The sequence below is a fragment of the Oncorhynchus clarkii genome, chromosome 3 (genome assembly GCF_045791955.1).
Source record: "Oncorhynchus clarkii lewisi isolate Uvic-CL-2024 chromosome 3, UVic_Ocla_1.0, whole genome shotgun sequence".
In the NCBI taxonomy this organism is placed as follows: Eukaryota; Metazoa; Chordata; class Actinopteri; order Salmoniformes; family Salmonidae; genus Oncorhynchus; species Oncorhynchus clarkii.
This window is the reverse complement of record NC_092149.1, coordinates 81,798,379-81,813,535: the sequence shown is the minus strand read 5'-3', so window position 1 is coordinate 81,813,535 and position 15,157 is coordinate 81,798,379. Positions and strand designations below refer to the sequence as shown.

The 15,157-nt window shown below is 42.6% G+C and overlaps 1 protein-coding gene across 2 annotated transcripts in view; it reads right to left on the bottom strand.

Moving 5' to 3' along the window:
• Nucleotides 1-12,259: 12,259 nt before the first annotated feature.
• The window catches only part of LOC139405505 (neuronal membrane glycoprotein M6-b), a 56,520-nt gene continuing 53,622 nt past the window's right edge, over nt 12,260-15,157 (bottom strand). For both annotated transcript variants that reach the window (XM_071147888.1, XM_071147887.1), the window contains exon 7: nt 12,260-14,981. In XM_071147888.1, coding sequence (XP_071003989.1) covers nt 14,832-14,981 — 150 coding nt within the window. In that variant the 3' untranslated portion in view covers nt 12,260-14,831. The remainder of the gene's footprint in view (nt 14,982-15,157) is intronic.

Below are 15,157 nucleotides of genomic sequence, written 5' to 3'. Positions count from 1 at the left end.
ATGAAAAGGTGCAATCGACCACCGAAATACATTTGCAACAAGTGAAACATTTTCAACATTTGAAACTAGTTTTTAACTTTGTGTATTTATATTTAATAGTATATATTAGTTGATTAATTTATCTGTACTTAGCTCTAATTTCAGAGACAGAATATGAAGGTCATAAATGTGCGACTGGAACTAAACAATAACATTGCCAGTTCGTTAAATTCCAACTGTTGGCACTTGGAGAGGACTTCTTCTTTTTCGATATAATGGCGTATTGCAAACAAATGTTTAAAATTCATGCTGCCACCTACTGTGCTGGAGTGTTTGGTCAATCATGGTTTACAACATTAGTTCCACAATTCTAAATCCTCCTACCTAACTCAGTACTTCTGAGAAAAAAAAGAGCCCTACAAATTTCTAAAATACACTCCCCTACCGGTCCAAAATCATCTCTGGTAAGACTCTCAGGTCAAACGGTGGAAGACTCTACCACACCTGTCGTGATAGGCAGGCCCACTACACACTGGACTGGCTCAACTTCAGAGCGCTCACTTCTGTCGACTGACGCCATTTAGAGATCATCAAGGTTCTCAAGAGAGCTTGAAGAGCTTGGAGATTACTTGGTTTGTAATCAGGAGACGTAGGTATGTACGCCTCGAATGAATGTGTATACTCAGGAGACGAATCTCTGATATTAACAGTGCCATTCTTACGCTTCCTCGCCATCACACTTCGTCCTCCCCACCTGCTAACCGTTTTTCTGGAAAGCAGACCATTGGTTACTAAGCAGGTCATTTCAACCCGAATCCCTATATATCAGTGCTGTAAACACAATATAAATGTTAGTCTCTTTACAGAGTATTAGGTTTTTGCCTTCAACAAGAAAAACCTGCAAGCTAGTATTCGTTGATTGACCCTCTCTTCCCCTGGAGGCTTTATCCCCAGATGAACTGAGGAAGAGGCTTTACCAAACCTTTAAGAATCGAGGCGTGCTTGACACACTTAAAGTAAGAATTTACATGAGCATTTTGCCTGTTAGATTGCATTAGTTAAAGTTGTACTACCGCCTTGGGCAGGCCAGTCCCTATGAAGTCTGACTCTGTCCTGATAACCACCAGTCTGGTGGCAGAACACCTGCAAAACTCTGCATCTAAGTATACCCTGTCTGTGCTCTACCCTGAATGTGTTCTACCCTGAATGTGTTCTACCCTGTCTGTGTTCTGCCCTGTCTGTGTTCTACCCTGAATGTGTTCTACCCTGAATGTGTTCTACCCTGTCCGTGTTCTGCCCTGTCTGTGTTCTACCCTGTCTGTGGTCTACCCTGAATGTGTTCTACCCTGAATGTGTTCTACCCTGAATATGTTCTGCCCTGTCGGTGTTCTAACCTGAATATTTTCTACCCTGAATGTGTTCTACCCTGATTGTGTTCTACCCTGTCTGTGTTCTGCCCTGTCTGTGTTCTACCCTGTCTATGTTCTACCCTGAATGTGTTCTATCTTGAATGTGTTCTGCCCTGTCTGTGTTCTACCCTGTCTGTGTTCTACCCTGAATGTGTTCTACCCTGTCTGTGTTCTGCCCTGTCTGTGTTCTACCCTGTCTGTGTTCTACCCTGTCTGTGTTCTACCCTGTCTGTGTTCTACCCTGAATGTGTTCTACCCTGAATGTGTTCTACCCTGTCTGTGTTCTTCCCTGTCTGTGTTCTACCCTGTCTGTGTTCTACCCTAAATGTGTTCTGCCCTGTCTGTGTTCTACCCTGTCTGTGTTCTACCCTGTCTGTGGTCTGCCCTGTCAGTGTACTACCCTGTCTGTATTCTGCCCTGTCTGTGTTCTAACCTGCATATGTTCTACCCTGTCTGTGTTCTTCCCTGTCTGTGTTCTACCCTGAATGTGTGAAAAGATCAGGAGCCCTGTTGCTTTGGAGCAGTAACACCGTTACTCAGATTGAGGAAAAGGATGTGTCTTTGCGGAGACGAGCTGTGTTGAAAGAAATATAAACCGTGTGATATAGAGAAGCAGAACAGAGGTTAACGATAGAGGCTTTTGGAAAGGAAAAATAAGTCATGTTACCACCCTCATGCTAAGTCATTTTCATCCTTAGTCATCCTTTATCAGGGTTGGTTTAGCGGCTTACTCGCAGACTGTGTGTTGACCACAGGACCTGAAAAATACAGGTGAAGTGATATCAAACTGAAAGAGCAAGCAACTATTATCTTGAAAAATGTACAGAACAGTCCAATTAGGCTAAATCTGCCATAGTAATACCATAAAGGACACTTATGATCAAAAGACGAAGAATGTGTTTCAAGGTATTATGATATTATTATGCCAGATTTAGTCTAATTGGACTGTTCTGTACTTTAAAAAAATAATTTAGTTGCTCGCTCTTTCAGTTTGATATCACTTCACTTCCCACTTCCAGCACAGAGGAGGCCTCATCGTTTCATTATTTCTATTCCGCTCTGCCTCCAGAAGGTGGCACTCTTGTGTAGGGCAAAAAATATGAATATTCATATCCTCTTTGTCTTGTTTGTTGTGATGTATTGTGTATTTTGGATCCAGTTTATCAGGACAATTTCTTCACCTTCTGATTCAATTTATAAAGAGCTATTGTGGTTCTGTTGTTGGTTTGGACCAATTGTTGCTGTCTCAGTAATGTATAGGATAAAATAAAGGCATGTTAGTAACTTTGAATGTTAATAAGTTTGACTCTCACCACTTCTATCACCTCTTCAACCCTACAAACACACAGTAGGCTATTTATTTTTTAGATTGTAAAGTTGGCGAGTATAGCCAGCTGTCAGTTAGCATTAGTATAACATCTGTGAGGACTGATCACAGAGGCTGTACAACAAGCAGTCCAGATGCATGGCTTCTTGAATAGAGCAGTTGCCTCGTCACATAATCCACAGTCTATATGCCGTATAATATTATGTCAAACGTTTGTGTTTTGTGGCTCATTTGCATGTTACAGTCTAAGTTTAAGAAGTTTGATGTAACACTTCAGGAAACCCTCATTGGAACGTACCTCATCCTGAGGAGAGACAGAGTGGAGCTGCAGGCCCAGCTCAGGCTGCTGAAGAAGCTGGATGTGGCTCAGGATGAGAACCAGGGCCTACGGGCAGGGGAGGAATGGTGGCTCAAGAAGAGAACCAGGGCCTACGGGCAGGTGAGGAACGGTGCATCAGGAGGAGAACCAGGGCCTACGGGTGTAACGGATGTGAAATGGCTAGCTAGTTAGCGGTGTTCGCGCTAAATAGCGTTTCAATCGGTGACGTCACTTGCTATGAGACCTTGAAGTAGTAGTTCCCCTTGCTCTGCAAGGGCTGTGGCTTTTGTGGAGCGATGGGTAACGATGCTTCGTGGGTGACTGTTGTTGATGTGTGCAGAGGGTCCCTGGTTCGCGCCCGGGTATGGGCGAGGGGACGGTCTAAAGTTATACTGTTACACGGGCAGGTGAGGAACGGTGGCCGAAGCCTGGCATGGTCAGGCATTAGCCTCCTGGATGTGTGTGGGAAACCAGTTAAGTCTTTGATTCCCTTTTTTTCTCACATTTTAGCCTCTCTGACCAGTCCTTTTCTCTAACGGGGAAAGTTAGTTTTTTCACTGTCGCTAGTTCAAGGTTTTTCTGCACACGAAAGTCTTGGACGGGTCGCCTAAGTGTGTCATCTATGTCCAAACAATATCATTATGTATTTTGTAAAATATACAATATATATTTTCGGGGGATGGGAAAACTTTTCAGTGTAAACTTAAATGACTATATAGCCACTGTGAATAATTCATTCTAGTCACCCAACTGGCCTTGGCACTGTGGTTGGGTCTTTTTGGATGTGCCCCAGCTGACTGTCAATGCAGGGAATCGTTGCAGTGTTTGTGGCTTTACAGATGGCTCTGGGAAGTGAAAGCAGGGGGATGTTAGTGTGGAGAGGCCAAGGAACTGAGGGGATGGATGGAGGAGGCGGAGTGCCAATGCTTCACCCCTCTCTGAGGGACACAATGATCTTCCTGTCAGAGGAGAGGAGGACGGGATATCCTTGAGTCACTTGCTAATTTACTCTCTCTCTCTCTCTCTCCCTTTCTCTCTCTCTCTCTCCCCCTCTCTCTCTCTCTCTCTCTCCCCCTCTCTCTCTCTCTCTCTCCCCCCCCCCCTCTCTCTCCCCCTCTCTCTCTCTCCCCCCTCTCTCTCTCTCTCTCTCTCTCCCCCCCCCCTCTCTCTCTCTCTCTCTCTCTCTCTCTCTCTCTTGTCCTTACTAACTGTCACTCTTGCTGCTGGTGAGTCTCTGATCCACCTCTACGCAGACGGCACCATTCTGTATACTTCTGGCCCTTCTTTGGACACTGTGTTAACAACCCTCCAGGCAAGCTTCAACACCATACAACTCTCCTTCCGTGGCCTCCAATTGCTCTTAAATACAAGTAAAACTAAATGCATGATCTTCAACCGATCGCTGCCTGCACCTGCCCGCCTGTCCAACATCACTACTCTGGACTGCTCTGACTTAGAATATGTGGACAACTACAAATACCTAGGTGTCTGGTTAGACTGTAAACTCTCCTTCCAGACCCACATCAAACATCTCCAATCCAAAGTTAAATCTAGAATTGGCTTCCTATTTCGCAACAAAGAATCCTTCACTCATGCTGCCAAACATACCCTTGTAAAACTGACCATCCTACCAATCCGCGACTTCGGCGATGTAATTTACAAAATAGCCACCAATACCCTACTCAACAAATTGGATGCAGTCTATCACAGTGCAATCCGTTTTGTCACCAAAGCCCCATATACTACCCACCATTGCGACCTGTACGCTCTCGTTGGCTGGCCCTCGCTTCATACTCGTCGCCAAACCCACTGGCTCCATGTCATCTACAAGACCCTGCTAGGTAAAGTCCCCCCTTATCTCAGCTCACTGGTCACCATATCAGCACCCCACCTGTAGCACGCGCTCCAGCAGGTATGTCTCTCTGGTCACCCCCAAAACCAATTCTTTCTTTGGCCGCCTCTCCTTCCTGTTCTCTACTGCCAATGACTGGAACGAACTACAAAAATCTCTGAAACTGGAAACACTTATCTCCCTCACTAGCTTTAAGCACCAACTGTCAGAGCAGCTCACAGATTACTTCACCTGTACATAGCCCACCTATAATTTAGCCCAAACAACTACCTCTTTCCCTACTGTATTTATTTTATTTATTTATTTATTTTGCTCCTTTGCACCCCATTATTTTTATTTCTACTTTGCACATTCTTCCACTGCAAATCTACCATTCCAGTGTTTTACTTGCTATATTGTATTTACTTTGCCACCATGGCCTTTTTTTGCCTTTACCTCCCTTATCTCACCTCATTTGCTCACATTGTATATAGACTTGTTTATACTGTATTATTGACTGTATGTTTGTTTTACTCCATGTGTAACTCTGTGTCGTTGTATGTGTCGAACTGCTTTGCTTTATCTTGGCCAGGTCGCAATTGTAAATGAGAACTTGTTCTCAACTTGCCTACCTGGTTAAATAAAGATGAAATAAATAAAAAATAAAATAAATAAACACTAGACTTCATTAACCACCCTCAGAGTTAGGCTAGTACCATGTGCTAGGCTAGTACCATGTGCTAGGCTAGGCTAGTACCGTGTGCTAGGCTAGTACCGTGTGCTAGGCTAGTACCATGTGCTTGGCTAGTACCATGTGCTAAACCACCTCCCAGCACCGTCTCAGTCAAACCAATGTCCTCTAGCTAGTTGAGGAGATTAACTGGATTGTATCACAAACAATGAATCGTTTAACTTCAACTGACATTAACATTTTTGTCACAACAATTGTCACAATACCTTTAACTAAAATACCTAACCTAAATCCATTATTTCTTGTCCGTAGTTGAAAAAAATAAAGATTGGTAACTGGATATGCTGTACAATGAGTGCCGTAGTCCTCTAATATGTAAGCTGTTAGCTTAGATGTTGTGACTCATATCCGATTGTCTCCCTGTAGATCTGGGCAGGCTGTCGGCAGAGCAGCTGGCGCTGCAGACAGAGCTGAGGAGGCTGGAGAGTGCCAGGATGCTGTCGAAAGAGGAGTCTGACAGACACAGACAGGTGCTGAAGGCCCAGCTTCAGAGTTAGGTCAGTGACACTGCTTCTCTGATAATGTGGGAAACAATGTGGAGTGTAGCGAGATGACTTTTCTTCAACACACATCTGCTCTACCGTTTATTTAGTCGTGGTTACGGTAACTCCATAAGGCCTTATATCTGGGTTGCAGTCCATTTGGGAGCCTACAGGTCATCTTGCACTTGTTCAAGGATATTTTTCTCTGTAACCCCTTGTTGGCCGTGTTGGCCGTGTTGGAGGTGTGTGTGTGTGTGGCTGTGTGGCTGTGTGGCTGTGTGGCTGTGTGTGTGTGTGTGTGTGGCTGTGTGGCTGTGTGTGTGGCTGTGTGGCTGTGTGGCTGGCCAAGATCTTCTCTACGTCCTTCTGCTGTTTGATCGTGTCTTGGTCCTCATCTTCTCTAAGTCCTTCTGGCGTTTGATCGTGTCTTGGTCCTCATCTTCTCTAAGTCCTTCTGGCGGTTGATCGTGTCTTGGTCCTCATCTTCTCTAAGTCCTTCTGGCGGTTGATCGTGTCTTGGTCCTCATCTTCTCAAAGTCCTTCTGGCGGTTGATCGTGTCTTGGTCCTCATCTTCTCTAAGTCCTTCTGGCGTTTGCTCATGTCTTGGTCCTCATCTTCTCTAAGTCCTTCTGGCGGTTGATCGTGTCTTGGTCCTCATCTTCTCTAAGTCCTTCTGGCGGTTGATCGTTTTGGTCCTCATCTTCTCTTCTTTCTATGCTTTCTTTTTCCTGGTTCTTCAACCTCTTGGTTCTGTATGATGCGGTGTTTTGTGTGATGTGTGATCTGTGTGTGATGTGTGTGATCTGTATCTGTGTGTGATGTGATGTGTGTGATTGCAGTGCGCAACTCTGGAGAATGATGCACTGCGTGACCCTTCCTTGGTGGTCCTCTCAGTGCTGGAGATCAGCCCTGATAAACTACTGCCTCCTGATATCTATGTGGACAGAGGTGTGCTGAGGGCTAGAAGGTGTAAAGAAGGTGTGATGGCCTCTCGAGGGTGCAGGCCCGACTGGGGGAGCATCAGCTCTCCAGAATCTGACGCTGACCTGGTAGACGGGGCCAAGGCCAGAATCAAAGAGCTGGAGAAGGAGGCAGAGACGCTGGAGGAAGCCTAAAGGAACACCAGCAGAGGGCAGTTCATGCCATCATGTCACACATGCTGCCCCCTCGACCCCTCTCACCACAACGAACACTGGTATCACTCCACCCTCACTCACCTCAGAGGCAACACCCACCAACGCCCTCCCTCGCCCCGAAAACAACACGTAACCCAACACCCTTGCTCCCACTCACTCCAGCATCCATAGACCTCTCTCACCCCAACGACAACCCCCTCCCAAGAGTAGCAGAACCCCCACGTCCCCCTAGAACCAGAGCCCCTCCTCCCCCAGAGTAGCAGAACCCCCACCTCTCGCCAGCCCAGAACCGCCAAGTCTCCCCAGTTCAGATCCAGAAACCCCACCTCTCCCCAGTCCAGAACCAAAACCCCCACCTCTCCCGAGAACCAGAAGCCCCACCCTTTCCCAGAACCAAATGCTCCAACTCTCCCCAGCCCAGAACCAAAAGCCCTACCTCTCTCCAGAACCAGAATCCCCACCTCTCCCTAGCCCAGAAACGGAAGCCCCACCTCCCCTCAGCCCAATATGACCTTTGCTGAAAACCAGCCCCAGCATCAGTACCGTGGTCCAAGGAGCATACTGGACTTCCACACTACTTAGTGAGGCTCTGTTCTTGGGAGACAGAATCCCACAGGAAGGCAGCTCCTCTCCCCCTGAATCGTGTCACACACCCCCCTCTCCATCTCCAGGAGGCGGCTTTGCACAGATCCTGTGGAAGTTAGGAGTCTCCACTCTGTTTTAATGGGTTGATTCACTTCAAACGGATGTAATGTCCCAAATGCTTTACTGCCAAGCCTGTAAATGTGTTTCACTGATTACAGTTACACGCACACAATAGTGGGATTATTGTGGAGAGTCAGATTAATAAAATCCTATTTACATGAACACATCTGAAAGCAGGCTACCGGAAACCTGATAAATGCAGAAAATCACCAATCCAAATATACATTCTACCACAACGACCATGTAATTTTTGGGAAGTATATTTAATTCTGAGTTCGGACATAGAGTATAAAGTTTGTAAGTGAAAACTACATCAAAGATGCATACATTCAGTTGGTTTGAACTCACTTCGCTCAAGCTAAACAGGGAGGCTCACGTTACCGGTGCTGGCACATGTGCAGATCAAATACACCACTGGAACGCCAATTAAGGTGTTTACGTCGGTATTTAATTTCCCATTCATAATGTCTGATTCAATGAGTCAGTCCATATCATTCATAATGTCTGATTCATTGAGTCAGTCCCTATCATTCATTAATGTCTGATCAATTGAGTCAGTCCATATCATTCATAATGTCTGATCAATTGAGTCAGTCCATATCATTCATAATGTCTGATCAATTGAGTCAGTCCATATCATTCATAATGTCTGATTCATTGAGTCAGTCCATACCATTCATAATGTCTGATTAATTGAGTCAGTCCATACCATTCATAATGTCTGATTAATTGAGTCAGCCCCTACAATTCATAATGTCTGATTAATTGAGTCAGTCCATATCATTCATAATGTCTGATTAATTGAGTCAGCCCCTACAGTTCATGTCTGATTAATTGAGTCATCCCATATCATTCATACTGTCGGATTAATTGAGTCAGCCCCTACAATTCATGTCTGATTAATTGTGTAAGCACATATCATTCATAATTTCTGATTAATTGAGTCAGCCCCTACAATTCATGAAATATTAATTGAGTCAGCCCCTACAATTCATGTCTGATTAATTGAGTCAGCCCATATCATTCATAATGTCTGATTAATTGAGTAAGCCCCTACAATTCATAGTGTCTATTTAATTGAGTAAGCCCCTACCATTCATAATGTCTGATTCATTGAGTCAGCCCCTACCATTCATAATGTCTGATTAATTGAGTCAGTCCATACACCATTCATAATGTCTGTCTATGTGTAGTCGTCTTCATCTTTCTCTCTTTGATCATTTCAAGTCTTCAGAAACATCATATGACAGTGACAGTGCTGAATCTGTATCTTCTGTCGTTTGTTGCATTCTCTAGTTAACAGTTGGTACTCCTGTCATCCTCAAGGGCTGAGGAGGTATCGTCTGTGGCGTTTCCTGTGCTGTCTCCTGAGAGGTGTCTCTCCCCCCTCGCCCTGACCCGCGGAGAGGTGGCGTCCTCACGGGACGTAACTTCCAATTTCTTCCCACCTCGCCGTCCTCAGCTCAGGAGCTCCGCACGAGAAACAAAGCAGGTAGCACCAGGGTTCACCACTGGAACACATTATAACAATATTTTACTGTTTACTTAATGGTTTGTTTACTTAATGGTTTGTTTACTTAATGGTTTGTTTACTTAATGGTTTGTTTACTTAATGGTTTGTTTACTTAATGGTTTGTTGAGATCGGTGTGGAAGAACTTGACTGGCCTGCACAGAGCCCTGACCTCATCCCCATCAAACACCTTTGGGATGAATCGGAACACTGACTGCGAGCCAAGCCTAATCACCCAACATCAGTGCCCAACCTCACTAATGCTCGTGGCTGAATGGAAGCAAGTCCCTGCAGCAATGTTCTAACATCTAGTGGAAAGCCTTCCCAGAAGAGTGGAGGCTGAAAGCGGGGGACAAACTCATATTAGTTTTGATTTTGGAATGAGATGTTCGATGAGCAGGTGTCCACATACCTTTGGCCATGTAGTGTATCTGCTGTGGATGGGAGATATCAGAGATGACACAGCCCTATGTGCACCCAGCATGCTTTGCTTCCTGAACACATTGTAACCGTGCCTTGGAAGAGGGGAGTGGGGCAGTGGGAGCAAACAGCTCCAGCACTGCAGGAATGCTGTTAGAGTATTTGTTATTGTTGCTGACCAGTGGCATTGCATTTCATTATACAAGATGCATCAAAGGTTGTCTGTATCTGGTGCAGTGGATTCACTGATCCATAGTCGATGTGGGAGTGTTTGCAAATTCAAGCATGTTTCCACCCATGAATGTGAAGCATCTTAAGACCTCAGTGCTGAATCAGTGCCAACCAACAGAGGGTACAGTACATACAGTATGCCATCTGTCTGCCCATGCCAAATGTTCCTCCTAACCCCAATTTTTTGCATTTATTCCCATACCTTTACTATGGCTCCTGTTAGGAATGACTGCTTGGCATTTCGTCATATTACTTACCTATTTTTTTCTTGTTTTTTACATTTTAGTTGCAGCCCTCCCATATATGCAACATGTGTAGTACCTTATTTTGTTGGAATAAAATTGTGATATGCAAAGAAAAGGAAAGTAAAGTGTCTATAGTATGTAGAATCTGGAAGTAGACGCTTAAACGTTGTTGTTCACTAGTTTACTCCAATTAAGGGAGGGGTGGTAGGGTTAGAAAGTACTAAAGAAAAATATCTAAAAAAATATATATATTTAAAAAATGATGTGTTTACATGTGGTGTATTTTGTGCTGTTGTTTGGTTAGTGTGATATGTTGTATGTGTTTACAATAGTGTTCTGTGTGTTACTTGGTTAGGGTGATATGTTGTATGTGTTTACAATAGTGTTTTGTGTTATTTGGTTAGTGTGATATGTTGTATGTGTTTACAATAGTGTTTTGTGTTATTTGGTTAGTGTGATATGTTGTATGTGTTTACAATAGTGTTGTGTGTTGTTTGGTTAGTGTGATATGTTGTATGTGTTTACAATAGTGTTATGTGATATTTGGTTAGGGTGATATGTTGAATGTGTTTACAATAGTGTTATGTGATATTTGGTTAGGGTGATATGTTGAATGTGTTTACAATAGTGTTATGTGATATTTGGTTAGTGTGATATGTTGAATGTGTTGTAAAGAAATTATTAATAAAGAAAACAAGACAAAAAACAATGACCGCTAGACACATAGTAATACATGCTATACAGTAATACATCTAGTAATGAATCTAGTAATACATGCTATATAGTAATACATCTAGTAATGAATCTAGTAATAAATACTATACAGTAATACATCTAGTAATGAATCTAGTAATAAATACTATACAGTAATACATCTAGTAATGAATCTAGTAATAAATACTATATAGTAATCAATATCTTGTTTTTAAATATCAAGTGGCCTTTATCAGGAATAAGTCATATTTTATGCATTCCATAAATGTACAAAGGTTGTCTATAATTCACTGTAACATCAACACATACTACTAAATCACTTCCGTCTGTTTTCAAATGTCTATGTTTTAATGGCTGTGTGACTGGCCTCCAGAGTGACCTTTCACTGGCCCTGCACAATGGTGAGGATGAAGGGCAGCTGATGATGTATTCTGTGTTGGTTATCCTGTCTGATGGTGTATTCTGTGTTGGTTATCCTGTCTGATGATGTATTCTGTGTTGGTTATCCTGTCTGATGATGTATTCTGTGTTGGTTATCCTGTCTGATGATGTATTCTGTGTTGGTTATCCTGTCTGATGGTGTATTCTGTGTTGGTTATCCTGTCTGATGATGTATTCTGTGTTGGTCATCCTGTCTGATGATGTATTCTGTGTTGGTTATCCTGTCTGATGATGTATTCTGTGTTGGTTATCCTGTCTGATGATGTGTTCTGTGTTGGTCATCCTGTCTGATGTATACTGTGTTGATCCTGCTGTCTGATGATGTATTCTGTGTTGGTCATCCTGTCTGATGATGTATGCTGTGTCCTCCTACCCTCACTGATTTAAGACCAGAGCATAAAGAGACTCATTTTGTGTCTCTCTAACTCTCCCTCCAGAGCCCAGCACATTCCAGAGCTACTACTCCAGGACACTACAGGCCCTGAGGAGGCCTCACTGCTCCCCCCCAGAACAGAAGGAGGCAGAGGAGCCTGAAGAAAAGAAGGCCCCGTCCTCGACAAAGATCCTCTCCAGAAAAACATGAAGATGGGCATGGAGCAAAGATGGAGTCAGCGTGTACAGGTGTGACACACACACATAAGTTGAAGAACTGTTGGTGTGTGTGTGTCTGTGTCTGTGTTTGTTTGCCTGTGTCTGTCTGTGTACCATGACATTAGGTTTTATGCCCTTTGGCATGGAAAATGAATGGCGTACATAATTTAGGAGTACATATTTAAAAAAATTATTTTCATAAAAACAATTAGAAAGAGAGAAATGTCAAAGTGGATCCCAGCCAGGACGTTGGATTGGTGTCCTCCTGGTGTTTGATCGGCAGCCATTTTGATTACTATTCTTTTTTGGTACATTATACACAGGAAGTACTGTATGATGGGACGGTAATGTCATTCAATTCACATCAAAGTCATATTCCTGCAGGCCACTACAAACCTTTTGAATATGTTGTACTATATTTCAGAGGCCACTTTGTTTACAAAACAATCAAGACATACAGTGGCTTATAAACTTTGGCCGAACCGTATTCCATTCATGGTCAGATTGGCATTTTCAATCATAGGGTGAGGTGTGATGATCAATATTCAGAATACTGTGACAAGTTAAGTATTACCTGATATAAATTCCCAAGGAAGACCTTGACACTAAATGAAAATACTATAGAGGAGTTATATACTTCAGAACTAAGAAACACCGTGGACTACAATGACATACAGTGGACTAAATTGTTCTCTGGAAACCGGCAAACACTGCCTACTATAGTTGTCAGTACAAATGACTACACATCACCTGTATCACTGCAGAAACAGTTTCTCCTTAATAATGCACTAATGAATAAACATCAATATTCCTGTAAGTCTCTTCTAAATAACAGATAAAGATTGCATCAGTAATGATGTCAGTATTTTAACAATTGCGCGTAAAAAAAAAACAATACTGAAATACAATTCAAGAAATTTAGAAAACATTTTTTTTGTTTGTTCTTTTAAGTGGTTATATTTTCAATAAAAAAAACAAGATTGAAACATCACAAAAAACACCCTAACACAGAGTTATCTCAGCTTGAATGGAGAACGGTTAATGTTCACTTACTTGCACTTTCTAAATCACAAGGTTTGCCATGGTAACAAAGCACATGAACATTTAGTTTCAGAACACTAGTTTTCTCTCAACCAAGTAAAATGTAAGCCTGTTGTATCTTGTAGTTACAGGGATAACGATTCGACAATCGCAAATGGGAATTTCAAGTCACACATGGGAATTTGGGATGAACTGTGGAAGATCATACACTATACAATAAGAAGCATTTATTCATCCCAACGATACTTTGGACATACAAGCCACTCTGTGCAACAAACCATCCTCATGTTTAATAGTCAAATTTGACCTTTATTTTTCATCTCACAAAGACATTAATCAAGACATTTTAAATTATATGTAGACTGTCTATAAAAATGCTACATTTGAAAAACTAAAACGATACTAATTATTAACCATGGAATCACACAATGGCCATGTATTAAGATGAAATATTTTGGTCAGTCTAACTGTATAATTCTTATTGGCACCATTCACTTGCCAGGGTAAAATAAATAAACTAAAATTGTAAGTTCTAATGGTGTAAGGACTAATGGTGTAAGAACTAATGGTGTAAGGACTAATGGTGTAAGGACTCAAAGTTTAAGGACTAAAAATGTAAAGGATTCCTCCTAAAAGGACTCAAATTTAAAAACCCAACCGCCACAGGTTTGTTTACAGTTACATGGGCACGTGGTTATCTCAGCTAAAATACCTGTGCATGTTCAGTAAGTGTACCTGCGTAGGCATGAGGTAGTTCCTCTTTTAGGGAATTAGGATTTTACATCATTATTACATCAATTCAAATATTAACATTTTAGTTGTAATGTAACTTGTGAAATTCTAGAATCAGAATGATCACACCTATTTAAACTCAAACTACTAGCAAGAGAACAGTTTTTTTAAACCCTAACCGTTTGAAATGGGCAGAGGGGCAACGTAAACACCTTGTCAAAGAAGCCAACACATACATGTTCTGTTGCACAATAGAATGTTGTTTTGCCTTCACATTCCTCCTCTTCATATGCTCTCCATTCAGAGCCAGGAGGAACTAACTTGTTTGCAATTAGCAACAGGACATTGCACCACTTGTATATATCTGTGATGTTGTAAGGCGTTTCATGTTGTGCCATGAGGTGTAATCAAAACTGCATCTTTGATAAAAAAAAATAATAAAAAAACGTATTCTCTTCTCGCTGACAAGAACTTCCCGCTCTTCCTTATTCATAATGGCCGACAGTTAGACCAGAATCACAACAGAGCACTCTAAAACAAGCTTCATTATTTATTTCCTTCATGTTTTAGAATAGTGCAATGTTTCAAGTTCACCAGCAATCACTGGTTAGAAAAAAATAAAAATAAGAAAAAAATAAATCGCAACAAAAACATTCCTATGAAAATTAGAAAAATAAAAACAAAAGTATATTCACACAAGAAACAGAGGTTCTGACACAGATGTCTTGATCAGTTAGTTGTAGAAAGAGACATTGATGCATTAGTTTGTTAGGAGCCGCATTACTACTGCGCTGAATGAGGGCAGCTGGCAGGTTATGGGTTCTCTTGGTCAGACCGCCTGAGATGGCGTGCGTGTGTGTGTGTCTGTGTGTGTGTGTGTGTGTGTGTGTGTGTGTGTGTGTGTGTGTGTGTGTGTGTGTGTGTGTGTGTGTGTGTGTGTGTGTGTGTGGACCAGGGCGTAATCCTTATGTGTAGGAATTGAGGCATTCCTTTGAACGAGACGTGAAGTCATGCAGCTCCTGCTCTTCCTTCAGTTTGATGTCCTGGTAGGCATGCATGCGACTGGCATCCTTTAGGTAGGCCCAGTTTGCTGAAAGAATCATGAGGAAGTGGATCTGGAAGAGAGGGCCGAGGTGGATGGCCAGTGAGCATGGTAAGATGCAAAGCAGGCTACATGAGGCAGAGCTAGGTCACACGCACGCACACACACACACACACACACACGCACACACGCACGCACACACGCACGCGCACACACACACACACGCACAGAGAAAACACAATGTTAAGC